This window comes from Tupaia chinensis, unplaced genomic scaffold (assembly GCF_000334495.1).
Source record: "Tupaia chinensis unplaced genomic scaffold, TupChi_1.0 Scaffold000622_1, whole genome shotgun sequence".
In the NCBI taxonomy this organism is placed as follows: Eukaryota; Metazoa; Chordata; class Mammalia; order Scandentia; family Tupaiidae; genus Tupaia; species Tupaia belangeri.
Window position 1 is genome coordinate 6,232,629 of NW_006160142.1, and position 27,478 is coordinate 6,260,106.

The following is a 27,478-nucleotide window of genomic DNA, read 5'->3' on the forward strand; positions in this document are numbered from 1 at the left end:
CCAGGGTCTTGGCAGGTGCCCCAGCTGGCTTACCTACCAGGTTGGCAACAGTAAAAATTCATCCATTGTCCCTGTCGCACTCTCTCTCTGTGCCAGGGTTGATGGAGGCCTCAGCAAAGCCTTTGGGCTGACCTTTCAGGATAGTAGACTGTTAGCTGCCCCTCTGGCCAGCCCAGGAAACTAGGACCCCCAACCAACCAGGCTCATGATTAATTAGCAAGAGTGGCATTTTAGTTACTGTCCAGTGATTTTGAAATACAAGAATTTCTTGAGTTCTCTGAACCAGTTTTCGGTGGACTCGTGTGTAAACATCTTTGTGAGCTTGGCACTTGCACTGGAAGGAGTAGACTTTGGGTTCTTTTGGTGCTAATTCGTGCTTGTGGAACTAGAAATGGGGTATATAATTGGCAGAAAGGTGTTTCTGTAATGAACAGTCGGGGAGTATGAGTGGGTTAGTCCAGGGCACATTCAGTGGCTATCTCCTGAAGGTCTTCAGCAGCCTATGTTTAGAGTATTCTGCAGAGTGTGGCATAATGGTTACATTGCTGGACTCCCATGTAGTCGATCATGGTTTGAGTCCTGGACCCAGTGACTTAATACTCATGCTGGGCGCATGTGCGTGCATGTCCAAAATCCCAAGAGGAGAATAGAGAAGAGATTGCGGCATGGCCTTTACCCCCCCGGAGGTGGGGGTGTGATTTCCCGCTTTCTGTCTCTCTCTCTCTCTCTCTGTGTCTCGTGCATGTGCCTTATAGCAAAAATCCTTTAAAAGAAAAGACAAAGAATATTCTGCAGAGGCAAGAAGTTTAGAAGTCTATCAGTATTTGTGTGGAATGTGAAGGACCTGTTTTAAGCAGATTTGGCTAGAGCTTTATGCTTTGAATTGGACAGAACTTATTCATTGAGACTTGAAAAATTTAATACTATTTCCTGAATGACTTGAACATAACAACTACTACACCATAGACCATAAAATAGCAGTTGCCTTTTCAAGAAATTATCAAAGTTAGGGGATGATAAGTTAGGGGGGGGCGATAGTTTTCTATTTATAGGAGAGGATGCTGAATTCAGTGTCTGAACACATTTTTTTTTACTGAAACCATGGGCCCAGGCCTGTTCTGCTGATGCACTTTACCCGATTGCCTGTTATTTTTTCTGTTGTTCATGGTCTGTGTGACTAGGGATGAAAGGGGGCCACTGCACTGCATACGAAGTCAGGAGTGAATTGATCTTGTCAGGTGTTGCCTAATCATTTGTACATGGGCGAAGTAGCCTCCCGCTGTCTCCTGAGCTTTTCTCTCACATTCTTTCATACACTATGCCCTTTCCCTCACACTCACCTTCTGGAGAAATCATAGCTACAGCATACATATTAGTCCTGCCCAATACAGTCAGTACCACTGTATTGGGCAGGACTGCAAAGGGTCCTGTTGTGATGTCCTGCATCTGGCTGCGTCTTCAGCAGGGACAGAAGGGAAGGAAAGGAAAGGGAGCAAAGGCTGTCGTGCTGGCAGTGTTGGTAGGGCTCACGTGTTCAAGGCTCGTACGATTCCCACTTTTCTCAGAGAAGACCACAGTTAAGAGGAGCTAAGTAGAAATTTCATTAGAATTTAGTTTGCTGACCTTCCTCTGGCCTGCTGGCATGTACCTGCCACTACCTGTGCTGTGGTTGGTAAAGCGAGCTCTCCTCTGTTTGCAGATGAGCGTGAAGCCGTGCAGAAGAAGACCTTCACCAAGTGGGTCAACTCCCACCTTGCTCGAGTGTCCTGCCGGATCACTGACCTGTACACTGACCTTCGAGATGGGCGGATGCTCATCAAGCTGCTGGAAGTCCTCTCCGGAGAGAGACTGGTAAGTGGGAACATTGTTAAGTGTCTTGCATCATAGATGGGAAAATATTTTTAAAAAATCAAGTGTGGACTTGTCTCCTGTTGAATTCCATAATTAATGATTGATATTTCAGGGAAGGAGAATTTTGAAGTGAGGTGAACGCTTTAAGGAAATCCCCAGTGTCACATTCTGAGTCTGGGTGACGTCCTTTCTGGTAATTTGCAAAGTTACTACCTTTGATCAAAGAGATCTTGACTGGTATCCCTGTTGGATAGAGCAGGGGCTAGAAATTTAACAACCAGGCTTGGGCCCTGCCTTCAAAATCAGTCTGTGTTTCATATATGATAATGAAATTACTTCTAAATTTGTGTCTTAGCTGATTCTCTGGAAATATGAGCTGCTATCTAAAGGTGGCAAGAAATGAAAGCAGTGGTCTCTGGAAAGTGTTTTGTTTTGTTTCGTTTTCCTCCCTGCACATTTTTTTTATTTTGGCGGTGGAGGAAGAGGTTGGTGTTTTATCATCTCCTTGGAAACAGAGCTTCTGATGAATTCACCCTGCCTCTTCTGGCAGGGAAGTTGTCAGCCTACAGTGAAAATTGTATCCCCAGTCTATTGCCCATAGCTGCTGCGGCCTTCTCTGATGTGACTTTTGTTTATGTACCTTAAGCCAGGGAAGCTTAAACCAGCCACTGACTGGCCCAACAGGTTTCCTCTTGCCTCAGTTTGAAAATGGAAGCTGTATTCTACCAGAGCACATGCAGTTCTATAGGTGGTGGGGGGCACTGAGCCAAAAGCTGACGCCCAGGAATAAAGCCCCACATCTGTAATGACATCACTAGGAAAATATGATGCTGGTGGTTGGCAGGGTTGCCAGAAAGCCTTATTTTTAACTTGATCCACTCCCTGTAACTTGACGGCTGCAGTGGGTCTTACTGCTGACCAACCCATGCACCTCTGACTGTAAGCAAGGGCCTAAGCTCGTACCTTGCTGTGTTGTTAGCCTGGACAGAATTGCCTCTTTGAGGCTGGGTAAATGTGGAGCCAGAGGTTTTTTTTCTTCCTGCCTCTCAGTTCAAGAACAGGGACCTCTAAGAAATAGTAAAGCCTTTTCTCATCCCTACTGAGTTTTGTCTATGTTCTTTTTCCTTTGAGCACCCCCATGTTTTCACCTCTTTCTCTGTGAGAATTTGTGGGTCAAACTAAACAAGGAAGGAAGGCCTCCACTCAAAACCATCGATGGCTACAAAAAGGCAGCTGGTTTGTAAGGCAAAGATGGGAGCAGTGAGCCCGGGGTGGGGGGTGAAGAGCCATGTTTTGCATTTTGATTTTTTTTTTTTTTTGGAGTGAGTCTTGTTAGAGAGCCTAGGCTAGAATTACTGTGATTTGCTTCCTTAAATATAATTTTTGTAACCAGATGTTTTCCCATTATTATCTCTTAACCCTTTTGAGGGGGAGGGGAGCTTTAAACATTTAACCTAGTATGATTGCTTATTGATTTTTAAAAAATGATGTTTGGAAAGTAGCTTTAAAAAAATCATTAAAGGGTCACATGGACAGGAATTAGTTTGAACATTTATTTTTGTTCCAGTAGGGTTCAATCTTCTTGGCTCAAGGGAGTAAACTATTCACCTTCAAAGGCCCACAATTATTTTATACCAAGAAGATTGTGGCCTTCATAATGTCCATGGAATAAATGGAATCAGGCCAACAGCCCTTTAGAACAGGGCAGCAAAAATATTAGTAGGGAGGAAAAAAACAACCAGCAAAGCATATTCTTAGTTGGGTGTGAATACCTCCCACCACCCTTCTCTTTGGCTGCCTGCAATACTTTTTTTTTTTTTCTCTCTCTCTCTTTTTTTTTTTTTTTTTTTTTTTTAGTGACCCCGAGAGTAGGGATAAAGAAGGTTCAAAGGCCTTTGTTAGAAAAACTCACTGTTTTTCCACTCTCTCTCTCCTAACACATAGATCATGCCTGTGATTCTAAAATGGCTGGGGATTTCTCCTCATCAGCAAACACATAAGCAATTGTGCAACAAACACCAGCCTGGTATCCTGTAATTTAATTAGGTTTGCCACTTTCTACCTGGCAGTAGTGTCTGATCCCACAGGTTAGGGACTCAGTTCCCAAGATAACTGCTTCCCCCAACCTTCAGACATGCGTTGCAAGTCTGGGCCTGTGGAACTTCAAACTGACTGGCTACAAGTTGAAGTTTCTATAACCTCTCTCTCTTCCTTAGGTTCATTTACTTTGCTGAATGGCTCTGAACTAAGGATGACACTTACTTATGGTTACCGAGTTATTTTACAGGATATTTTAAAGGACACAGATGAAGAGATGCACAGGACAAGGCATGTGGGCAGGGGCATGGAGCTTGCATGCCTTCCCAAGGAACCTCTGAAACTTGTCTTTAGGGGTCTTTATGGAAACTTCATTGTATAGGCATGAAATGCTAATAGATGGGGTAGGGAATCTAGCAAGGCCTGTCTATTCACATTTTTGGCCTCACTGTCTAGTATCCTTTTCCTTCTTGGTATGGAGCCAGGACCTTTCTAGAATGAGGGTCTGAAAGGTAGAAAAAGATGACCCACCTTGGGGTAGGTAAAAGGAAGACAAGATAAAGTCACACTCTTTTTTACCTTCAATCTCTCTGAAGTACTTCTGATGCTGCTTTGGTGACCATGGACAAAAGGCCGAATACTTATAAGTTAGGAAGCATGGATGAAAGCCAAAATATATTTGGCTGTCAGAAAAGTCATTATGTACTTTTTCTGTTTTTCTATCCAATAATGTATCATGACTTTTCCAACAACCAATGTAATAATACCACAGTCACCATCTTTACAACCTCTAAGGCAGTCAGTGTCAAAAATGATGCTGAGCCAGCAGGTGGCCTGGTGGTTGAGGTGCTGGGTACCACAGGACCTACTGAGCATTGAGTCGGGTGGCTTGGAAAGCACACTAAGAATGTGTGTGTGTGTGTGTGTGTGTGTGTGTGGGTGGCCAACATAGTGTGTGTGTGTGTGTGTGTGTGCGTGCCCAATATCCCGAGAGGAGAATGGAGGAGAAGGGATTGCTGTATGGCCATCCCCCACAGGGGGGTGGTGGGCGATTCCTTACTTTGTCTTTCTCTGTCTCTCCAGCAAGTGCACATGCCCTATGGCAAAAATCTCAAAACAAACAAACAAAAAACAACAGATATATTGCTTAGTAGTGACAAAGTACATTGTAAAACTTCAGGTGCTTTAACTTCTGGATTATAGGTTGGGAAATCTAATTAGTCTTATTCCAAAAAACAAAAATATTGTAGATGAAGTGAACTAAAACTCTTATTTATTTGGAGTGGACTTCCAAATAAATAATTATTTATTTCAGTTTCATTGACCTCATAGTCTATTAGGTTCCTGGAACTTTCTGGAAGGGACACAGACCACACTCTGCTGCTGGCTGGGAAGCCACCTTTGTGAGGCTTATCTCAGAAGACCCTTAACCATATTCGGATTCTAAAACCGATGGAAGGATTGGTTTGAACCTCCAGACCAGGTAGATGGATGTCCGCAGATCAGTACGTCATCAAATAACATTCAGTCAGTGCTGGGCTTTAGCAACAGTGATCTAAAACGTCAGGAACATCTACATTGCACTCTATCTGGAGCTGGTCTCAGCGGGCCAGGGGTTTAGTCCCAGCACTTGAGCTTCAATAGATAGTTTGAAGGGCTAGATTATCCAAATTCACCTTGTTGATAGATTCTTAGATTCAACCCCTTTAACAGAGGCCGTTCGTGTGGTTTGGTTTGGTTTGGTTTTTGTCTATCTTCCTTTTTTTTTTTTTTAAAATTGCCAAAGGCATGTGCATTCACCACGGGAGGGAAGAAAGAATGAGAATGGTGTATGGTCATGCTGCAGTCCCTTCTCCATTCTTTCAGGACTTGGGGCACTCATGCATGTCTTTCAAGCCACTGCAACTATGACTTGAAATGGGACAATCATGTGAGATTCAGCTTCCTTAACCACTAGGCCATGGGGCTGCCTTTAAATTGCCAAAGGCATGTGCATTCACCACGGGAGGGAAGAAAGAATGAGAATGGTGTATGGTCATGCTGCAGTCCCTTCTCCATTCTTTCAGGACTTGGGGCACTCATGCATGTCTTTCAAGCCACTGCAACTATGACTTGAAATGGGACAATCATGTGAGATTCAGCTTCCTTAACCACTAGGCTATGGGGCTGCCTTCCCTTTTTTAAAAGCTGGGTCAAATTCAAAGAAATGTTAGTATAATGATCCAGACAGTTCTACTCTAAACCGACCTCACATTTTTGATTCAATAGAGAATTTAAGTTAAATTTGAGCAGATTTTAGCAGACATTTGGACTGTCAAGGAATTTGATTTTTGTTCTATTTGAAAACAGAAATCCCTATCTCTTCTCTGGTCCTGGCCAGGACAGGATCTGTCTCAAAATGTCCATTCCCTCTCAGCCTCAGGGATTCACCTGGTGGAACAGCAAGAAAACAGGCTGAGTCATGAAGCTGCTACTCTTTGTAACTGATACCATTTCTTTCTCGCATCTTTTTTTTTTTCCATCTCTATGGACTATAACTCTATTTAAAAATCTCACTTTAGGGACCAGCAGATGGCATAATGGTTATGTCCCTTGGACTCCCATGTAGTTGACTGTGGTTCAAGTCCCAGACCCAGCTACTTAAAACTCAAGCTAGGAGTATGTGCTTGCATTTGCAATATCCTGAGAGGAGAATGGAGGAGAAGGGATTACAGTGTGGCCATCCCTTCTGGGGAGGTGACTTCTCTCTCTCTGTCTCTGTCTGTTTCTCCAGTAAGCATGCACATCTTATTACACCACCCCCCCAAAACAAACAAACAAAAAAACTCACTTTAAAATTCTCTTTAAAAAAAATAATAGACCAGGGACCAGCAGATGGTGTAATAGTTACATCGCTGAACTGCCATGTAGTCAATCGCAGTTTGAGTCCTGGACCTGGTGGCTTAAAACTCAGGCTGGATGTGTGTGCATGCCCAAAATCCCAAGAGGAAAATGGAGGAGAAGGAATTGCAGTGCGGCCATCCTCTCTGGGGGATGACTTCTCACTTTTCATCTCTCTGGTGAACACACATCATATAGCAAAAATCTCCCTTAAAAAAAAAAAAAAAAAACAGATTCACTCTTTACTTTAGCATTAAGTTGACAGGTAAAGGCCTGACCACAGAACTGTGCCAATTACTTTGTGATTGGACTTCGGTCTCAGGGCCACACGTGACTTCCCTAGGGTGAAGATTTGTCCCATAGCAGCAGCACCATCAGGAGGGAGATGGGCCCCTGGGGCTGTACTTGGGTGGTATACTCCCACAGCTCAGCACCAGGGTAGAAGCCTGCCTGCCACCTCCCCTTCATGGTCCTCCGTGGTGAGGAATGATTCTAAGCAAGATGACCAGTTTTCTGCCAGCCTGGGCCAACTAAACCGACAGACAGGGTGAGGTTTCCCAAGCAGCACTGCCTTCCCCTGGACCCAGACAACTCCAGTCATAGAAGTCTCTAGTTTTTGCTTGCCTGTTGTTTCCTGATATTCTGTCTTCTGACTGTATTCATCAGTCTTTAAATAAAAGAGGGGGGGGACTTTGTTGGTCTTTTGTCCATTTTTTGGTGGTGGTGGTTGGGGGGGGAGGTATTACCATTAATTCCAAAACAGGCTGAGCTAGGTGGAGAAGATAGTTTTACCATAAGATTTGTTAAGCCTTAAATCCCACATTGAACTGCTCTGAGCAAGCTTTTTCATAAAGCCTTTGTTAAGAGAACCATACTGGCATGTATTATTTGTTGACACAGGGTTTTGTGGACTGGCCACAAAAACTAGCTGTGTACTTTATTTATTTTTCAATTTATCATTTGTATGAGATAACTTACTTTTGTTTTTAACAATCAGCCATAGAAGAATCCCTCCATTAAATTGGAGTCCAATCACATAATTGCAAAATGTGAAATAATAGTCCCAGGTGCCCCACCATGAGGTGCCAAATGAAAGGCCCAAAGTCTTGGGCTTCAGAGGGCAAAGTAGCTCTGCATGAAATGTCAGGAATCCTGAGTTAGGTGTGGGGCTCCAGCCGGGAGGAGAGATTCAGTGTAAACAACCAGGGAATTAGTGGGGTTGAGTGTGAGCTGTGAGGAAAGCATGTATGAGGTTCACAGTTATAACCAAGTGGAGAGAGAGTGTGGGGTGGGCCTTGGAGTAAACGTAGGGCAAGTTCCCCCCTACATTGTAGTTTGTGTTTTGAAAGGAGAGAGAATATGAAATGCATTTGGCTGTATGTCTGGGTTGGTAATGCTTAGGCTTGCTGATTGAGTTTATGCAGTACTGCCACACACATTAGCTCATTTAGTTCTTAGAGGTAAGTGAGAAATGGGCGCCATACTTCTGCTTTAGAGAAGAAACAGGCCCAGTATCCAGTGAGACCTGCTTAAGGCCAGCGTGGATAGTCCATGAATTAATGTGGGCTCCAGCCTACCATCCCATCTGTTGGTCCCCGCTTTTCTTGCTGTGCCCTTAGGGTTGGGTCCTCACCAAGGAGAAAACAGGAATCAGTGGGGAACAGTGTAGTGCTCCCTGATTAATTTTAATTGGGCAGAAATCACTAATACCAGGACCAGCAGATGGCATAATGGTTATGTTGTTGGATTTCCATGTGGTTGACCATGGTTCAAGTCTCGGACCCAGAGGCTTAAAACTCACACTGGGTGCATGTGCGTGCATGCCCAGAGTCCTGAGAGGAGAATGGAGGAGAAAGGGATTGCAGTGTGGCCATCCTCTCTGGGAAGTGATTTCTAGCTGACTCTCCAGCAAGCACATGCATTCTATGGCAAAAAGTCTCTCCAAAAAGTTAAAAAATCACTAATACTCTTCTGAAAGCTCCAAGTTTGACATGTAGCGAGGGCTTTGAGGAGCAACATAAAATGAGTTTGGCTTTATAACGTTTGTCTTAGCGCATTATTTTGTTGGTAACAGAGCTACCTGAGACAAGGTGATTTATAAATAAAGGTCTGTTGACTGACATTCCTGGTGGCTAGACATATCTGAAGGTGTAGCCCTGATCAGGCCAACTCTTAAGAGAATTAATTCCTTCTCATGAGATCTAGAATTCACTAGGTTTGGGGAGCCATTATTAACCTGTTTGCAAAAGTGTAGCCTCTATGAGTCAGCATGAACCCATCACCACCTCCCAACACCAAATTTCAAAGCATAAAGCTTTGGGGACAAACTGTTATCCAAACCATAACCAGCATATTAGAAATTTGGAAGTGGTGCTTTCCACCCTATCCTATAGATTCAGTAAAGGGATTTCTTTGTGCGATAATGAAAATTTTTGAAGAAAAGACCAAAACATTAAGCAGGTGTCATTCACCCTGGTATATTGAGACCATGAGTGTCTTTTCTTGATTTCCTCTTCAGCAGTAGAAGAGATTTACAGGCACCTTAGAATTCAACCTGCATCCCTCCTCGGTTTCAGCAACCAACTAGGTTTATAATTTTTTCTTGGTTTTTACTGTTTTGGTAATATGAATTGAAAGAAATGTTAATACCACATGGGGAGAACCCCAACCAGAGGAATCTGAAATATATAGTAAATGCTTTTTTTTTCCCCCCCTTTATTTGTTCATTTTGGATGCTGGTGCTAAACTTCCAAGTGTCATGATTTAAAAAAAGAAATTTTATGCCCTTATTATTTCTAGGATGGGGGAGGATAACATTTTTGCTTATGTGACTCTCTTTGAAAATGGGCAGTAAAAAAGTTCCTCAGAAATAAAATTTTTACCCTTCAAAGAAAAAAAAACAAAAAACAAACAAACAAAGAATTCAACCTGCATGTTAGTGAGTCTTCTCCTTTGCCACAGATTGTACTCTATAGCTGGAAGTGACTTCAGTGGGCTCCAAATACATCTTTTTACTTGGTAGATGTGATAACTCTTAGAGAACCAGCTGCCAGCAAGGCCATCTGCTGGGGTGAAACAGCCTGAAATCTAGAGGCAACCTCTCAGTTCCAAGGCATGTGCTCTGTCCAGTACTGCAACCCTAGAGAGTTGTTCCTGGTGGCCTCAGGGTTGCTTTGGATACCTGTGGGTGGAGAAAGGGAGAGATTTGCCAGGGTAGCGCAACTCCCCAGGTACCTCCCAAAACATCCTGTTAAGAACCCTTTCTCATATCTTCCTCTTCAGCTTCAAAAAGAGAAGAGATTGGCTCTAGGAAGCATTTGTCCCACCCGTCTCTTAGGCTTAGACAAAAACCCTGCCATGTGGTATTCCATGGTTTTGCAAATCTTAAGGTCCCAAAAATCATAAATGACCAAACTCAAGGCTAGCTGGGCAGTGGAGGCAGAGCCAAGAACTTGGGAGGGACCATCCAGCTCCCTGCCTTTTTTCTCTGGGAGCTTTGGTTCCTTACAGGGGAATTTGCCCAAGGACACACCACCTTTCAGAGGTGTGGGGCTTGGACTAGCTGCTCAAGTAAGCAGTCTGAATTGTTTTCAGATCCTAGAGATGGTCATGTCGCCCTATAATTCCTTCTCCTTTGGAATCTGCAAGACAGTGGTTGGGTCTGGGTTAGAGGTGTGGTTGGCAAAGATTTGAGACTTAGAAGGGCCTTTGGGAAAGAGAAACAGGAAAAGTGCCTGTGAAAGAACACAGGAACACAGGCCATAGTATGGGATGGGAGAGGAAGCTTGTTAAAGTGATTTAAAGGAAGGATCAGTTAAAATAGGCATTTCCTCAGAGGAGCCATCTCACTGCCTGAGTCATGGGAGTTTGGTATTGATCCTTGTCTCCACATTAATGACATTTCAGACTGTCTCATCAGAAATGACACCCAGGACAGAAATGCACATGTTGCCATGGAAATGAACCTATGTCACACTAGGAATCTGACAATAATTAATGAAGGCAAGACAGGGAATGTGCTCTTTTCCTTAGCAGAATTAGCCACTGTTGGGGAAGCTTCAGAAAGTGTTTATTACTGAGGATGCCCCCCCTCCCCCTGGTTCCATTGTGTTCAGTTTCTCCATTGTTACCTCTTGTTCCTTTTGAGAAGGCAAAGTTTAGTAGTGTAAAAATAGCTCTTTAGAAAAATAGAATGATCCACCAGATGGGAACCGAATCTTGGATTTCCTTTCACATGGAAATGTGTGCCACTCTTCCTCATATTCTGTATGCTGGAGTATTGGTGTAGCATCGAGTATGAGTATAAGCTTTGGAATCCTGGTTCCCTATATACGAACTAACTGGACAGATTCCTTCATTTCTCTGAGCCTGTGGGGTCTTGTCTCTAAAATGACAACTGTAATTAATACAGTACAGCATCACTGAAGATTAAATGTGATCACAGTTATAAAACACCCAGCAGAAGTGAACACAGAGTAGTTGCTCAGGAATGGTATCTAGGAGGTTTTAGATCCTGGGAGCTATGTAGTCTATATGACCAACATTTTTTCTTCCTCATATTCTGTATGCTGGAGTATTGGTGTAGCATCGAGTATGAGTATAAGCTTTGGAATCCTGGTTCCCTATATACGAACTAACTGGACAGATTCCTTCATTTCTCTGAGCCTGTGGGGTCTTGTCTCTAAAATGACAACTGTAATTAATACAGTACAGCATCACTGAAGATTAAATGTGATCACAGTTATAAAACACCCAGCAGAAGTGAACACAGAGTAGTTGCTCAGGAATGGTATCTAGGAGGTTTTAGATCCTGGGAGCTATGTAGTCTATATGACCAACATTTTTTTTTTTTTAAGTTTATATATTTATTTCTTCCACGAGAGGGAAGTGAGAGAGACACGCCCCACCAGGGTCCTCTGCCACAATCCACCCCCACTCATAGCTGGCCTAGATCGCTGTTACATGTGTGTGTTCCTAGAGTGCTTAGGTAGGTTCTGGAACTCAAACCCAGAACCTTTCCCATGTGAGTCCAGTTACCACCTGACCCCTATTACCAACATATTTTTATGTACAGTTCTGTCAGATATCACCTCTTGAAATTAATTCCTTGTAATGCTTGTCTTCTAAACTAGCCCAAATATGACACCTTCACACATTTCATTAGTTCCCTGTGAAGCGAATGGAATATAAGACTCAGGAGTGGGTATTCTTGGCTTTTTTGATTCCTCCCGTCCTTTGAGTTGTGCCACCACTATGTCATTGAACCTCACCTTGCCTTGTTTATCCTTTGCCTTAAATGGAGTTAAGTTCCTCTGGAGATGAGTGAACTTCGATTAAGATGAAACACAGGAACTCTTTTTTTTTTAAACCATTTTTCTTTAAAAAATTATTAAGTTTATTTTATTTATTCATTCATTTATATTTTTAATTTGTTCAGAGAGAGAGAGAGAGAGAAAGTGAGAAAGCAAGCTGCCAGGTGCAGGACTTGAACCATGGTCCGCCATGTGGGAGTGTCCAGCACCTTAACCACCACGCCACCTGCTGGTCCCCCACAGGAACGTTTTTTAAAAATTTAAAGATAATATAATAAGATCATAAAACAAATCTCCTGCTAACTTTTACTGCACAATAGTTTGCCTATTTCAAATTACCAGCTACATGGTAATAATAATATTTATTTAAAGTGTTGCTGTAAACCATGCTTTTCAAGCTTGTTTCCTAAAAAGTTTTGAATTACATATGGAGATTTTCCTATGTATCAAAACCCCAAAGGGTATGTGTCTGAGTGCTTGCACATCTTCTCCCGTTGCCATTTCATTGCCCCCTCCCCCACTCGGAATATCACCCACCATATTGTTTTCTCTACCACCTCTTTGTTCTCTCCAGTCCAGAATTTACTTTGGGGTGTCAGGACTAGAAGATTAATACTGTCAAACCAGCAGCTGGCATAGTGGTTAAGGCACTGGACATCCACACGGCCAACCGTGGTTTAAGTCCTGCACCTGGCACCTTGAAAATAATGCCAGGTTGGGACCAACAGTTAGCGTAATGACTATGTTGCTGGACTTCCATGTAGTTGACCGCAGTTCGAGTCCTGGACCCGGTGGCTTAAACTCACGCTGGGCACGTGTGTGTGCATGCCCAAGATCCCGAGAGGAGAAGGGATTACGGCGTGGCCATCCCCCCGGGGGTGATTTCTCGCTTTCTGTCTCTCTGTCTCTCTCTGTCTTTCTGGTGAGCACACACTCCCTGTAGCAGAAACCTCTCTAAAAAGAAAAAGAAAGAAAGTAATGCCAGGCACATGTGGATTTGTGTCTAAAATCCTAAGAAGATAATGGAGAAGGGCTTGTGGTGTGGCCGTGTCCTCTGGGAGGTGATTTCTCACTTTCCCTCTCACTGTCACTCTCTGTCTCTGATAAGTGCACACATCCTATAGAAAAAAAAACTAAAGAAAAAAAATTAATATCATCATGTGACTATTCTTTTTCTCTTTTTTTTTTTGGAGAGGTTTTTGCTATAGGGCGCGTGCGCTCGCCAGACAGACAGAGACATAGAGACAGCGAGAAATCACCCCCCAGGGGGGATGGTCACGCCTCAGTCCCTTCTCCTCCATTCTCCTCTCGGGATCTTGGGCACGCACGCACACGCACCTGGCGTGAGTTCTAAGCCACCAGGTCCAGGATGTGAACCGCAGTCAACTACGTGGGAGTCCAGCAACATAGCCATTATGCTAATTGCTGGTTCCCCAAGTGACTATTCTTAGCCACATTCTATACTTGTTTTAAATTTGTCTTTCTATTGGTGTGTTATCAATTTCTCTGGCTCTTTTCTTGAAGGATTCTAGATGCTACACATTCTGATTTTCTGCAAAACAGGGTATTATTTCTGAATAATTTAAAGTCCAGGTGGCATAGGGAGAGCAAAGAGTCCCCTCTTTTCATTCATTTATTTACTTATTTGAGTAGAATATTTGAGGTACTCTCAATGATTAGTTTACTGTGCCATTTATGCAGCAGCCCTGTGAGGTAACTGCCTGTGCTATCGCCATTGAACAGTGGAAAAGTGAAACATTGGTTTGCTAGAAAGTGGGTAAGTTCTAACTTGAACGTGGGCATTTTAACATCATGGTCATCATTTTATACTTAAAATTGCCCCTTAAAAGCATTTTGTGTGGATCTGGTTTGCTCATGTTTGATGTTTTTAAAGAAGTAAAGGCCAGGAGCAGCAGGAAAATTAAAAACAGACATATGGAACTTAAGTGGGAGAAAAGCAGAGCATCCCTCTACAAGTCTTGGTTTAATTTTGGGAGGAAATGAAAACAATTTTTTTTTTTGACAGTTTTCTGTTTCTTCTGGCTTTTCGGTGGGGGTGGTTTTTTAGCCATTTGAACGAGTCTAGTTATTGTCCAGAAGAAGTTTGTCTGCCATTTTCATTTCTTTTCCTTTGTTGTGCTAGTGTTTCTGATATCTCACACCTGCCAGGTAACTTGAGTTGCACCCGGTCTGGGGTGAACCATCCTTGGCTCATCTGGTGTGGCTCATGGCATCAGCATGGGGCCCTGTGATGGGGTAGGAGACTGTGCAAACATGCTCGGACCCCAGTCACTGCCCCTCCCACCTTGTAGCCCATATTCATATGTAAACACACGCATTCCACTGAGATTTTGTAGAGAGAGACTAGAAGTGTGGAGTCGCATACGTGTTTCTTGTTCGTGGGGAGCAGATTCTTCGAGGACTGTTGCTATACTACATTCAGTTAAGCGTAAGTCAGACTTAGTGACTGCTTGAGACCGAGCTTTTCAGGATGCAGCCTGCAGGAGCAGTGGTTTGTTCGGTTTATGCCTCCAGAGCCCAGGAAGGTGCTGACAACCTACATCTCTTCTTTGTTCTCCTCTTCCTCCTCACCTCCTTCCAGTTTCATCCACATTGTCCCTCTCACCCCTACTTAGGAAATGACCTCTTTCCTGTTAGAGGCAGCTAGAATGTCTGCTCTGATGGAAGGAATGTATGTGTGTGTGCACCTCCTTGCTTTGCAGTTCTCACACAAACAAACTTTATTTGCGATGGAAACAAAACATTTGAGTGGACCCCCACTATCTTAGCAACATGGTAAACACACTGAGAGGAGAGGGGAGGAGAGGAGAGACTCCAAACAGCAAAACCAGAATTCACTTGCCTGGCATGGCCCTCCCTACCTCATCAAGGGCAACCTGATTTCAGACAGCCTGACCACTGAGGAGGGGGCGTAGCACTGGTCCAAGAGGTAGCCTGTTCTAGCACCTTTGAAAGGGAACAGCCCCGGCTCAGCCTTAGACAAAGCCCGAAGAACCAGTCTCGGGAGTTTCTGTGGACCCCACTCTTCCTGTTTTCTGTCCTCCTTTTTCCTACCTCATTAGATTTGGATGTAATGTTATCACCTGACATACTACAAGTAACAGATCCTAGCATTTCCCACATACCTGAATTAGTTTTGAAGTTTCTAAAGAGGAAATGGCATTTCAGATGGGGGTTGGGAGGCGGGAGGGTGGATAGTGTAAGGAAAGCTGAATATGAAAAGCTTTATTTTTAGAGACATTTCTTTTTCCATTGCTGCTGTTTGAAAATAGAATTTACCACTCAGGCTAAGGCCTCTTTTTAAAATCTTACTTCCTGAGAGTCAAGGAAAATTTATTCTATTCTTTCTTGTCTTGTGTGTGTGTGTATGTGTGTGTGCGCGTGTGTGTATGAGAAAAGAAAGAAAAAATGATCATCTGACACTGGGCAGTCAGAATGGCCAACTGTTACAAGTACTCTTCCTTTCAGATGTTTTCCACCTAGGATCTTAATTGCAGAGGGAAAACAGGGACAGACAGATATCCGCGTAGGGCTGCGCACGTGGCCACATTTCTCCTGAGGCCAGCTCGTGAGGCACTGTGCACACGCCTTGTGCTCGGAGCTGAACCAGAGACCACTGACAACACAGCAGACATATAAAGTCTCGTTCCTGATCTCAGGAAGCCTAGTCTAGTTGGCTAGAGCAAGTAACAAGAGCACTTACATGAAGCAGCAGCACAGTATCAGTTAGTGGTTAGTTCCTGAGCTCTGTGGTCCGGACCGTAGAACTGAGAGGAGAGGGAGACCTGTGGGAACTGAGGTGGTCGGAAGTATCTTCACACAGCAAAGACATGCTCTAACCTGGAGGCTTGGAAAGTGTCTGGGGTGTGTGATGACCAAGGAGACGCTGCAGATGGGACAGCAGCCTCCAGGTCAGCCAGACCAAGTGCATTCTGACCCTCTGGTATGTACACTGTGGTGGTGGCTTTATATGCTGCTGACAGCCCGGGGTGCAGCTTCACTAGAGGGGGAATGGCAGGAAATAGTAGAAGGGTGTAGGATGGAGCCAGGAAGGGGGAGGCGTGAGCTTGGCACCATAGGGAGCAGAGACCCATTGGAAACATTGTTAAAAATTCATACACACACACACACACACATATGTACATATATACGGTGCATGTACATAGTATATATAGTTGATAGATACAGTAGATATATACAAGGGATCTATAAAAATTCATGGAAAATGCATATTATGAAAAAAGTGTGTATATTTCAAACATTCTTGCACCAAAATAAATTTGGACTTTAATTCTATTTTTCCACAAACTTTTTCAAGTCTACTTGTGTATTAGGTTATAGGAGAGTAGATAACACTATAAACATATATATTATATTATACTCTAAATATTATATACATAAGTATATATATAATGCATATGTCTCTTTAACTGGTAAAAGGAAGAAACCTTTGGGATATTCCATTAGTCCACTCTCATTTTTTTTCTTTTTCATTTCTTTAGTAAGTGACACTGTTACTTAACCTTGTCCTTGTGCCTCTCACAAGACCACCACTTAAAAATTCTCTCAACTCTTCTCTTGGTGAATGCCTGGTTTCTTTTTAAGCCAGCCTTAGGAAATGATCCAACATAGCAGCTGACAAACTTGCCTTTACATTTAAAGCATTCAGAAAATCCTCTCAGGTGTTTTGTCATGCATCTTCAAAGACGTGAATGAGGGTCAGTGGTAGCCCTGAAATTGTCTATGAAAATTGGGTTCTCTTTTCTCTGAACTTACAGTTTCTATACCCATTTGTAAATTATTTAACTTCCAGATTAAACAAATGTCTAAAGTGTCATCGGTTCCACATTCATTAACATTTTGGTCTGGGTGGGAGAGTGCTGCATGAACAGTGCAGTTACAAGCCTCTGCCCTGCCGGAAGATTTATTTCCACCTCTGCTTTCCATTTCCAGCCTAAACCCACCAAGGGGCGCATGCGCATCCACTGTCTGGAGAACGTGGACAAGGCCCTTCAGTTCCTGAAAGAGCAGCGAGTCCACCTTGAGAACATGGGATCCCACGACATCGTAGATGGGAACCACCGGCTGACCCTGGGCCTCATCTGGACCATCATCCTACGCTTCCAGGTAAAGGCCTCGGCTCGGGGGTGTTGCCCATGCTGAGCACTTAGGCCAACTTCCCAGATGTGTATATCCTGTGCAGCTGGCCTCCCCATCCCAGGGGGACCAGGAAGACCAGGTTTAAACCACATCTCAGAGCCAGGTGTGGAGTGTATGTCTTGTCTAGTTCTTAGGATTGAATGGGCACATGGAAGCACATACTCCTGCAGTTTTACCTGAAAGCCTGCCCCCCATCCTTTCAGCCATGTCTTAGCAGCACACGTGCTTCCAGGCTGCATCCCAGTTTCCCCACTTCAGGACCCCCCAGCACCTCCTCTAAACATCTGGTCTCTGTGCTTGGCTTGCAGAAGCTGAGGTGTGGGAATCTAGCTGATGCTGCATCATAGCAGTAGACTGAACTTCTCAAAGTGGGACATGTTGTGTAGAATATTGTTAGGAGAGCCTGTTTAGGGTTATGGCACTTGTGTGAGCTCTATTTTTGCTTTCTCGTTCTCCTTGGGATGTGAGGAAGTGGTTTTCAGGGGGAAGGTGTAAAAGCCTATGTCCATTTGAACCGATTATGACTTTATGGGTTTTGCCCTACTTGGTTGGGGGAAGATTCTAAATATAGGAGTATTTTAAGCCAGAGGGTTCTCTGAAGGTCATTGTCTCGCTCATTCTCCACTTCCTGAGGAAACTGAGGACCTGACATTCAGAGCCCTGTATGGAATCACACAGCCAGTGAGGACTACAGTGTTTCTGCCCCTAAGAGGGAGAGCTTGGCATTTCAAAGCTGTGAAGCACCTCTGGCCTGATGGCTGGTTCCTTCTCAAGCACAAGCTTCATACTAATGCTTTTCAATGAAAATTTGAAATGCAGAAACCACTGCTGATTACATTGTCAGCTACTTTGCAAACAGCCTCACAGTTCAGCCCTCTCGATGACGATGTTCTCTGTACCTGCCTTTCCAGTGATGCCCCCTTGTCAAAGAACTGATTGATTTTGGGGGTTTAATAAAAGCCTCAAATAAAAAAGGGAAAGAGAAAAATCAATGTATAACTTTCTTTGCTTTTTTATTGAAACCTTGAATCAGCCTATGACCAACCCCTTTTCCTCTGACTTTCCCTAGGATCAGGCTGGAGTTTAGTGTTCTAGATGTGTGTGCGCAAGGAAGGGGTAAGGGCTAAATGAAGTTAAAGAGACAGTTACCTACCTGGCAGGTTCCCAAGCCTGGCTGGTCATCTGCCACTGTTGGGAAAGCTTCTTAATAATTCAGATCCTGGGACCAGCAGATAGCATAATGGCTTTGTTGCTGGACTGCCATGTAGTCGACCGAAGTTCAAGTCCTGGACTCGGTGGCTTAAACTCAAGCTGGGCGCATGTGCATGGGTGCCCAAGATCACGAGAGGAGAATGGAGAAGAAGGGATTGCAGCATGGCCATTCCCCTTGGGAGGTGATTTCTCACTTTCTGTTTCTCTGTCGCTCTCTGTCTTTCTGGTGAGTGCACGCACCCTATAGCAGAAACCTCTCAAAAAAAAATTACTATTATTATTCAGGTTCTTAAGGCCCAGCCCAGTGCTTTTGATAAAGTAGTCTGAGGAGGGAACTGTGTCATAGTGCTGTTGTTAATGTAATTCATTCTAGCAATAAAGACTTTTTTTCCCCTCCCAGACAGAGCTCTTACATAGGTTTCTGTCATTTAGTTCCTGAATAACCTGGAAATGGACTGAATGCCATTACATTAATTACATTAAGTAATTATTACTGGCATCTCTTATGCCAACAGAGGTGAAATGAACAGAACACTTCCCAGCCTTCAGCCCCGTTTTGAGGAGTAAAATGTTCTGTTCTACTGCCCTTGGCCTGTAGTAATCAGAGTATGGAAGGGCATCCAATCGTGGCCTCTGACAGTGGGTCAGTGCCCATGTGGGGAGCTGACACACAACCCTTTCCAGGATTGTCAGTGCAAGCTAGGTTGAGCCATTGACTACTTAACTTCCTGCTAGCATGCTCCCTCTATACGTGAGCCTGTAAATGCTGCTGTGTACTTTCTCCCTTCCCTTTGGGGTAAGAGGCATATGCTTCTGCCTGATGTTACTGCACAGCCTGTTAGGTCCAGCAGCTTCGTTAGGTCATCACCTGCCCCACGGACGTGTGCTGATCCTGTACCAGCCAAGGCCCAGCTCATGCTCTGTCTTCTTGGTGGAGCCTTCACATGTGTCTACAAAGATCCCTCCTCTCCCACAGCTCCTGAATATAGTCCGGTCTCTACTGTGTGTGCATGTGTGTGTGTGTGTGTGAGAGAGAGAGAGAGATCCAGTGCTCTGAGGACGTGACCTGTCCCATATGTGCACAGTAGGTATCTATCCATTCAGTACTGATGGTGACACAGGTTTTCTGCTACTGTTCCTTTCAAAAAAGACTTTAAAATGGTGACAGAAGTTTGGAGTTTAGCTAGTCTAAACAAGTAGCTCTCTCTTTAGAAAGGTAGTTAGATATTGTTTCTATATGCAAACTTGGAAACACGCTTCGTCACTCAGAAGCATGAGAAAGTGATATTTAATGTATAAAGTTCTAATCTGCTTTGCCTGGTGAGTCTGTCTCACCCCTTGAATGGAGGTTATTACACATGCACTTTCTCCACTTGAGATAATGATTCTAATAATGGAACTTAGGGTTAATGAAGACCTAGACTTCACATTCTCACCACAATTAAAAAGAAAAAAATGTTTTAAAAAGTATAGTTGCTTCAATTCCTAGATGTTTTATCCTAGTTGAAATGTTCTAGTCTTATGTACTCTGCCCTCCTGTCTCTTTTAAAATAGACTTCTAGGAAAATATTTGTAGATCGGATTGAGAGAAGCTTTCAGGAAAGGGTGGACCCACTGCCCTTAGCAATGAAGGTCACAGCCTGGTGTGAAAAATATTTGGTTATGAAAAACTGAAATTAATGTTTATCTGGGGTCTGATGAGGGTAGAGGCGTAGCATGTGGACCACCAGAAACAGGCTGGGAAGTCATGCAGGTATTCTACCTTCCCTTCAAGTCTAACTCTGCAGAGGAGAACACCTGTCCTGGTTGGTGTGTCCAAGGTGAGCCCTGACTTCAGGAAACGATTTTCATTGAAGCTCAGGGTAGATAGTCTGCAGGGCTAAGCCTTGATCTTAGGTTTACTCTTTATGTGAATGTTGACCTGTTCTTTAGTGATTCTTGTTAGGCAGCTCATCCGGTTTGCCTCATACTTCTTTCAAATCTTAGATACAAGATATCAGTGTGGAAACGGAGGACAACAAAGAGAAGAAATCAGCCAAGGACGCGTTGCTGCTGTGGTGCCAGATGAAGACAGCTGGGTGAGTGTGAGCTCACAGGGCATCTAGGGACTTGCTTCTTCCAGGATGAAGTTCCTCTGTAATCATCACTTACAAGGTGTTGACAAGTATCTCTTCCACCACCTCCATGGAGAAGTCTTGTTAACTCAAACAGTTGATTTATTGACATTTCAACCGGATCTCAGAATGGAAGGAGTTCTGATTTCTATTTCAGACTTGTCATAGTTCCACAATCAGTTTCCTTCTCTTTATTAAGGAAGCTACAAAGAGTATTTATTACATTTTCAATTTTAAAGCCCTGGAAATGTTTTTAGGAATCTCATCCATTATATTTTTAAACTGTAGTGGTGAGTTTTCACCTCTCTTTCATTTCTGCTGTTTTGGGGAGCTTTGTGCAGTAAAAAATAATTTTTATACAGTATCTGTCTCCATTTTCCTCTTTTTAACTCTTTTGTTTAAATTTTAGTGAAGATAGTTTTAGAAAACTGCTTCTTTCTGGTTGTTCACTAAAGTCATCAGGGCTCAGCTAATGCTAAACCTTTAAAGTCTCATCAAATTGGTTTAGGGTCATAGTTACTGAGAACCAATTTCATATCAGGTTAATTAGAGAGTTACTGTCAAAACCATTCTATGCATAGATGTAACCATAATGAATATAAAGTATGGAAACTATCAAAAGCTTATGGCCTGGAACCAGCAGTTAGTGTAATGGCTATGTCGCTGGACTCCCATATAGTCGACCATAGTTCGAGTCCCGGACCTGGTGGCTTAAACTCATGCTGGGCACATGTGCGTGCGTGCCCAAGATCTCGAGAGGAGAATGGAGAAGAAGGGATTGTGGTGTGGCCATCCCCCCTGGGGGGTGATTTCTCACTTCTGTCTCTTTGTCTCTCTCTGTCTGTCTGGCGAGCGTACATGCCCTATAGCAAAAACCTCTCCAAAAAAAAAAAGATTCCTCATCTCCTCATGTACACACACATACACATGCACAAATCACTATGCATATGTGTGTATATATATATATATATAAAGACATAAGCTATTTCTGGACGTGTGTATGATTGCTTTTGGAAAAGAATGATTGTCATAAAGAAGCATGCATTGTTTTTTTAATAAAGGAAAAATGTAAAAGTAAAAGAGTCATTTATTCACCCATTACAATATTTATCAAATAACTATCATGTGGCATAAATTCTGAAAATCGAGCTAGAAAAAACCCCGCAAAAAAAGAAAAAAAAAAAAAAAAAAAAAAAAGAGCTTATGGCCCGATATGGAGTCAAGTCAGTTATGTACCTTTAACCGAACTCAGTTAAAAAGTTACTAATAATTACTATACAGAACAGCTGATCCATTAGGATAAGTTTCAAACACAAGGGAGTTTTTTTAGGAAGGTACTTGTTTTACAGGACTTCATTCATAAGTGGTGTAAGGGATAAGGAAAGCTGAGTGTCATATGAATGGGTAGTCCCAGCTAATTTTGTCCTAGAGTAATGTATGAATTCAGATCTCAGTGATTGCGGGCCTTGGCATCTTTGTAGGTAGAATAAAAAGCCAGCGAAAAGCAAAAAGGCACCAGAAGTGGTGGTCACTTTTTCTTGAGTAAGAGCAGTGCTTTAAATTAAGCACACAGTTCACTTCTTTTGTGAGACTGAATTACTGAGCAGGAAAAGCCATATGGATATATGTTTAATTTTTATTTTATAGCAAGCTGACATTGACAGGATATATACTTTGACATGGTTGTCCTTGTTGATGTTCACTGCCTCAGATTTTACAGTGCTTATGAGTATTTTTTAAAAACACTGCATTCAACAAAAGTATAAACCTTCATCTGCTTTTCTTGTGCTCTATCCTTGGCAGGTACCCCAATGTCAACATTCACAATTTCACCACTAGCTGGAGGGACGGCATGGCCTTCAATGCACTGATACATAAACACCGGTAGGTCCTTAAATTGTACCCACAGCCATGGGGTAGAATGTCGCCTTCTTCTATAGTAAATCTGGGTGATTTTTGAGCCTTATAACCATTATGTTAGGTGTTGAGCCACCGTGGAAATTCGTACATTGTATGTGAGGAAAATAGGAGGGAGCATGTAAATTCTCCCTAGCAAAATAAGCAAATTCACCCATGTATGTACCATTCTTTTAATTTACTGTGAAATGTTTATATAAAAGTCAGGTTTATTATTTGAAGACTACATAAGATTGCTGAGTGTTGCTTTGCTAAGTAGCTACTTTAACAATTTGGAGTGATAGCAGTGTCTCATTGATCACACGATTTGTTTTTAAGCCATGATTTTTGCTGTGTTCTGCTCTGGTTGTTCTCCTTAGACCTGACCTGATAGATTTTGACAAACTGAAGAAGTCCAATGCACACTACAATCTGCAGAACGCATTTAACCTGGCAGAGCAGCACCTTGGCCTCACGAAACTGTTGGACCCTGAAGGTAAGGTCTCAGGGGTAAAAGGTGGGACTTGCAGCATCTCTGGCACCAAAGAGTTAATAAAATCTGCATTATATTGGTATGTTTTGTTTGTATAACATGCTTGGGAATGATCAGAGGAGAAGGAGCTTAATTTTGGTCATGGGAATTACTGGAGGATTTGTAGAAAGGGTCACATTTGGAAGAGCCTTGGAGGATGAGTGTAATTTAAACACGATCTAAGGGAGAGGGCTCACTAGGCAGAGGGACTTGCATAAACAAAGATGTGGAACCAGGAAATAGGAAGGCGTGTGTGAGGGTGGGCAGTCCAGTGGGAATGGTGCTCAGGGTAATGGTAAGAAATAACACTGGAGAGGTGGGTGCAGGCCCCACGGACTAACCCCTTTAGAGGCTATTGAGCAGCCAGTGAGAGTCACCGAAGGTTCTTAGCTGTGCTCAAGGTAGAGAACTTGGTGTGGACTCTCAGTGAGTGCTCGATGACTGACATTCATCCAAGGGTCTGAGCAGGGTGGTTTGGGATGAGTGGACAGTGGAGCCAGGGGCTGTGTTAGGAAGCTGTGCTTAGTTTACTCATGAGGAAGTGAGAGCTTAAATGAAGTGCATTCAGGACAGGGAAAGTCTGGGGAAGGAGGGGGAGGAATTGTGCTCACTGTCCTTTCTTATGGCTACCCTTGTCACATTCTCTGCATGGAACTGAATTCTTTATGCTCCCTGGGTCCCTACAGCAGACATCAAAGCCTAGCTACAGGTGACATGAGCTGACCTGTGAGGGGCAGTGTCCAGGTCGGAGCTCCCTTGCTCCCTGCTTAAGAAAATCCTAATTCTAGGCTACATTTCAACATGAGCTCTCACAGGAACGTTTTCTAATTTTGAGAAGCATTTAAAGTATAAGAGGATTTGTTTGTAGTATTAGAGGTTTATAGATCCTCAGCTGTGAGCAAATATTAGAGAAAGGAAAAACCGCGAGTATGTGAGTGAAAGTTTAAAGTTCTTATAAATATAGAACAGGAAGTTTAACTCCCCAAGGGCAGACAGAGGTCATGAGGCTGCGGAACAGGCTTCTTGCTGTTTTCCAATGCATCAGATTCACTGATATGCTCCCTACAGGAAGCTGAAATAAAATTATCTTTGTGCTAACCCATTATATGATTTCTCAGTATAAACATAAAACTGAAATTCCTTGGGCTGTGATAAATCTTTTTGCTTAACCCCTACCTTACTATGGGAAAGAATTTTCCCTTAGCCCTAGCTCTTTGTGGTTTTTTGTTGTTGTTGTTGTTCACAGTGGAAAATTTTTTAATAACTTTGCCCATTGGTCAGTCTTTGAAATAACTACTCAGTATGAAAAGGAGATTGATGTTCCCCAAATCACAGGATTAGGAGCTATAAAAAATAAATAAAGGCAGCCCATGTCACTTACTTGGGTCTGATCTTGATTACTAGCTGTCCTTAGCAGTTATTAGTTGTCCAGGGCCCTCAGAGAGCATCAGTTAAAATGTACTCGTAGACAAATTAGGGGGAAAATATTTTGTCTGTTCACTCCTCCCACTTAGAGCCACATTTTATATTTATTAAATTGCATGCAAGACTGACTTTTTTCCTGACTGTCCTCTAATTCTCTCTCCTTTGGGCACACTTTGATAGGACTGAGCAAATGCAGAAGCCCTATGAAGGGAACAGTAGCCATGGTTCTGGTCCTCACTGCCATTGGCAGCATTGGCGACCCTGGGCAGGAGCATCCCAGCATATGCCCTGTGTTCTCATGTTTAAAGTCAGAGCTGGATAGTGGCACTGTGCTTAAATGGGATGCTCTGTGAGACTGACCATGAGTGAAGGGCCCAGGTTCATGTTAAGAGACTGCCCTGAGCACACTGGGCACCCACGTGCCCATGAACCAACATAAATAATTACAGCACCTGGCAGAAAGTGTAATTAAATGAAGGCAATCAGGGAAGTTTAACTCCCCAAGGGCAGACAGAGGTCATGAGGCTGCGGAACAGGCTTCTTGCTGTTTTCCAATGCATCAGATTCACTGATATGCTCCCTACAGGAAGCTGAAATAAAATTATCTTTGTGCTAACCCATTATATGATTTCTCAGTATAAACATAAAACTGAAATTCCTTGGGCTGTGATAAATCTTTTTGCTTAACCCCTACCTTACTATGGGAAAGAATTTTCCCTTAGCCCTAGCTCTTTGTGGTTTTTTGTTGTTGTTGTTGTTCACAGTGGAAAATTTTTTAATAACTTTGCCCATTGGTCAGTCTTTGAAATAACTACTCAGTATGAAAAGGAGATTGATGTTCCCCAAATCACAGGATTAGGAGCTATAAAAAATAAATAAAGGCAGCCCATGTCACTTACTTGGGTCTGATCTTGATTACTAGCTGTCCTTAGCAGTTATTAGTTGTCCAGGGCCCTCAGAGAGCATCAGTTAAAATGTACTCGTAGACAAATTAGGGGGAAAATATTTTGTCTGTTCACTCCTCCCACTTAGAGCCACATTTTATATTTATTAAATTGCATGCAAGACTGACTTTTTTCCTGACTGTCCTCTAATTCTCTCTCCTTTGGGCACACTTTGATAGGACTGAGCAAATGCAGAAGCCCTATGAAGGGAACAGTAGCCATGGTTCTGGTCCTCACTGCCATTGGCAGCATTGGCGACCCTGGGCAGGAGCATCCCAGCATATGCCCTGTGTTCTCATGTTTAAAGTCAGAGCTGGATAGTGGCACTGTGCTTAAATGGGATGCTCTGTGAGACTGACCATGAGTGAAGGGCCCAGGTTCATGTTAAGAGACTGCCCTGAGCACACTGGGCACCCACGTGCCCATGAACCAACATAAATAATTACAGCACCTGGCAGAAAGTGTAATTAAATGAAGGCAATCAGGAAATTGTGGGGCAGGGGAGGTATGGAGAATGGTTCATACTCAAGGTTGGTTCAGACCCATTGTGCCTGAGAAGAGGTAGAGGCTATAGAAAGAGAACTGTTAGGAGTGATGCTTGGTATTAAAGGGAGCCCAACACATCATTGATGAATGGGTGGGTGGGGAAAGGGAGGGAAAGTTATAGGCTGATTCTAGAGGACAAAAAGGCTTATACTTTATACTTTATTCTTCAGACCGAAGGGCACTTTTGAGTAGTTTTGAACTGGGAAGAAAGGCGTTCATGTCTGGGCTTCTGGAATCAGTCAGGATGCTGTGTGTGAAGCGAGTTGGGCAGTTGGGAAACCCAGTGAGGGAGTGGACTGTGTTTTCAGATCTCGTTATGTGACCTGGAGGGGCTGAAACTGAGTTCTGTAAGCAGAGCCATCTGGACACAGACTCGGTGACTGGGTGGGTATGGGTGACAAGGAGATAAAGATCCAAAGACAGAGACTGGGGAGACTCTGGTGCCAGAGGCATAGATGAGGGTGTGAGAAGCATAAACCCAATATGAGGATGGGGGTAGAGAGGTGAGCAGGGGGATGAATATGAATATAGTGTGTCTGTAGAAGGCACTTTATGAATATTCATCTGATAGACGAATGAGGAAGATAGTTCCATCCTCATTGTCCTTATAATTAGTGCAGTGGTAGAAGAACTCTCAAGGTCAGAAAACAAAGAAACTGGCCCCTTCTTTGGTGGTGTTCCTAGGCCTGCTGCCAGCCAGGGTGGTGGCCCTGTTAGCAGCACACTGAAGAGTCTTCTCTGGGTTACAGATATCAGTGTGGACCACCCTGATGAGAAGTCTATTATCACCTACGTGGTGACTTATTACCACTACTTCTCTAAGATGAAGGCCTTGGCTGTGGAAGGAAAACGAATCGGAAAGGTGAGCTCACACCAATTTCATAAGTTGCGAGACATAATTAAGGTGCATGTACTCCCACCGAACACCTCCTTCTCTTACGCACTCAGTTTGCTAGTAGTGACCTGTGGTGGGCTCTCCTTATGGCTGGGAAGTAGGCAGAAGCCCCTTGATTTCCAAGAGTAACAGGAGGTAGGAGAGGTTGGCTAAAATAAATAGGAGAGGATTTGAGAGGGATCTCAGAGATCCACAAAATACCCCTTTCCTCAACCTTTCCAGAAAAGTGGGTATTGAAAATGATTGTGTTGTCTATTGTCATAGTGTGAAATCTTGTGTACCACAGTTGAACGCTTTTATGGTTTTCACTACTCCATTGGGCTATGTTCACCTGCCATATTTTTTGACACACTTCAGACCAGATAATGTTGTCTACTGGATGCAACAGGGATGGACAACTCATGGGCATTCACAGGACAGAACTGAGTTAAATAGAGCCCTTGTGTGTCTGGGAATTTTGAGGATTAGGATAAAAAAGTCATTCAGAATCTTGGCCTGAGGGTAGGGAGGTTACAGAACCAATTATATTTGCGTTAAGCTGTCATTGCTCACAAATAATAGCCCCAGTCTGGATGCCTATTAGCAAATGGTTCCTGGGGTTGAAATGCTGTTGCCAGAGTAGCCAGTTCTTAGGCGTGCATGTGCTCGTGTAG

General features: G+C 43.3%; 1 protein-coding gene across 1 annotated transcript in view; it reads left to right on the forward strand.

Annotated features, from left to right (window-relative positions):
* SPTBN1 (spectrin beta, non-erythrocytic 1) overlaps positions 1 to 27,478 on the forward strand; it is a 111,436-nt gene that overhangs the window by 41,355 nt on the left and 42,603 nt on the right. The window contains exons 2-7 of the mRNA XM_006159031.3: positions 1,700 to 1,851; positions 17,055 to 17,228; positions 20,460 to 20,551; positions 22,391 to 22,471; positions 22,864 to 22,979; positions 26,680 to 26,792. Of these exons, the coding sequence (XP_006159093.1) occupies positions 1,700 to 1,851; positions 17,055 to 17,228; positions 20,460 to 20,551; positions 22,391 to 22,471; positions 22,864 to 22,979; positions 26,680 to 26,792 (728 nt within the window). The remainder of the gene's footprint in view (positions 1 to 1,699; positions 1,852 to 17,054; positions 17,229 to 20,459; positions 20,552 to 22,390; positions 22,472 to 22,863; positions 22,980 to 26,679; positions 26,793 to 27,478) is intronic.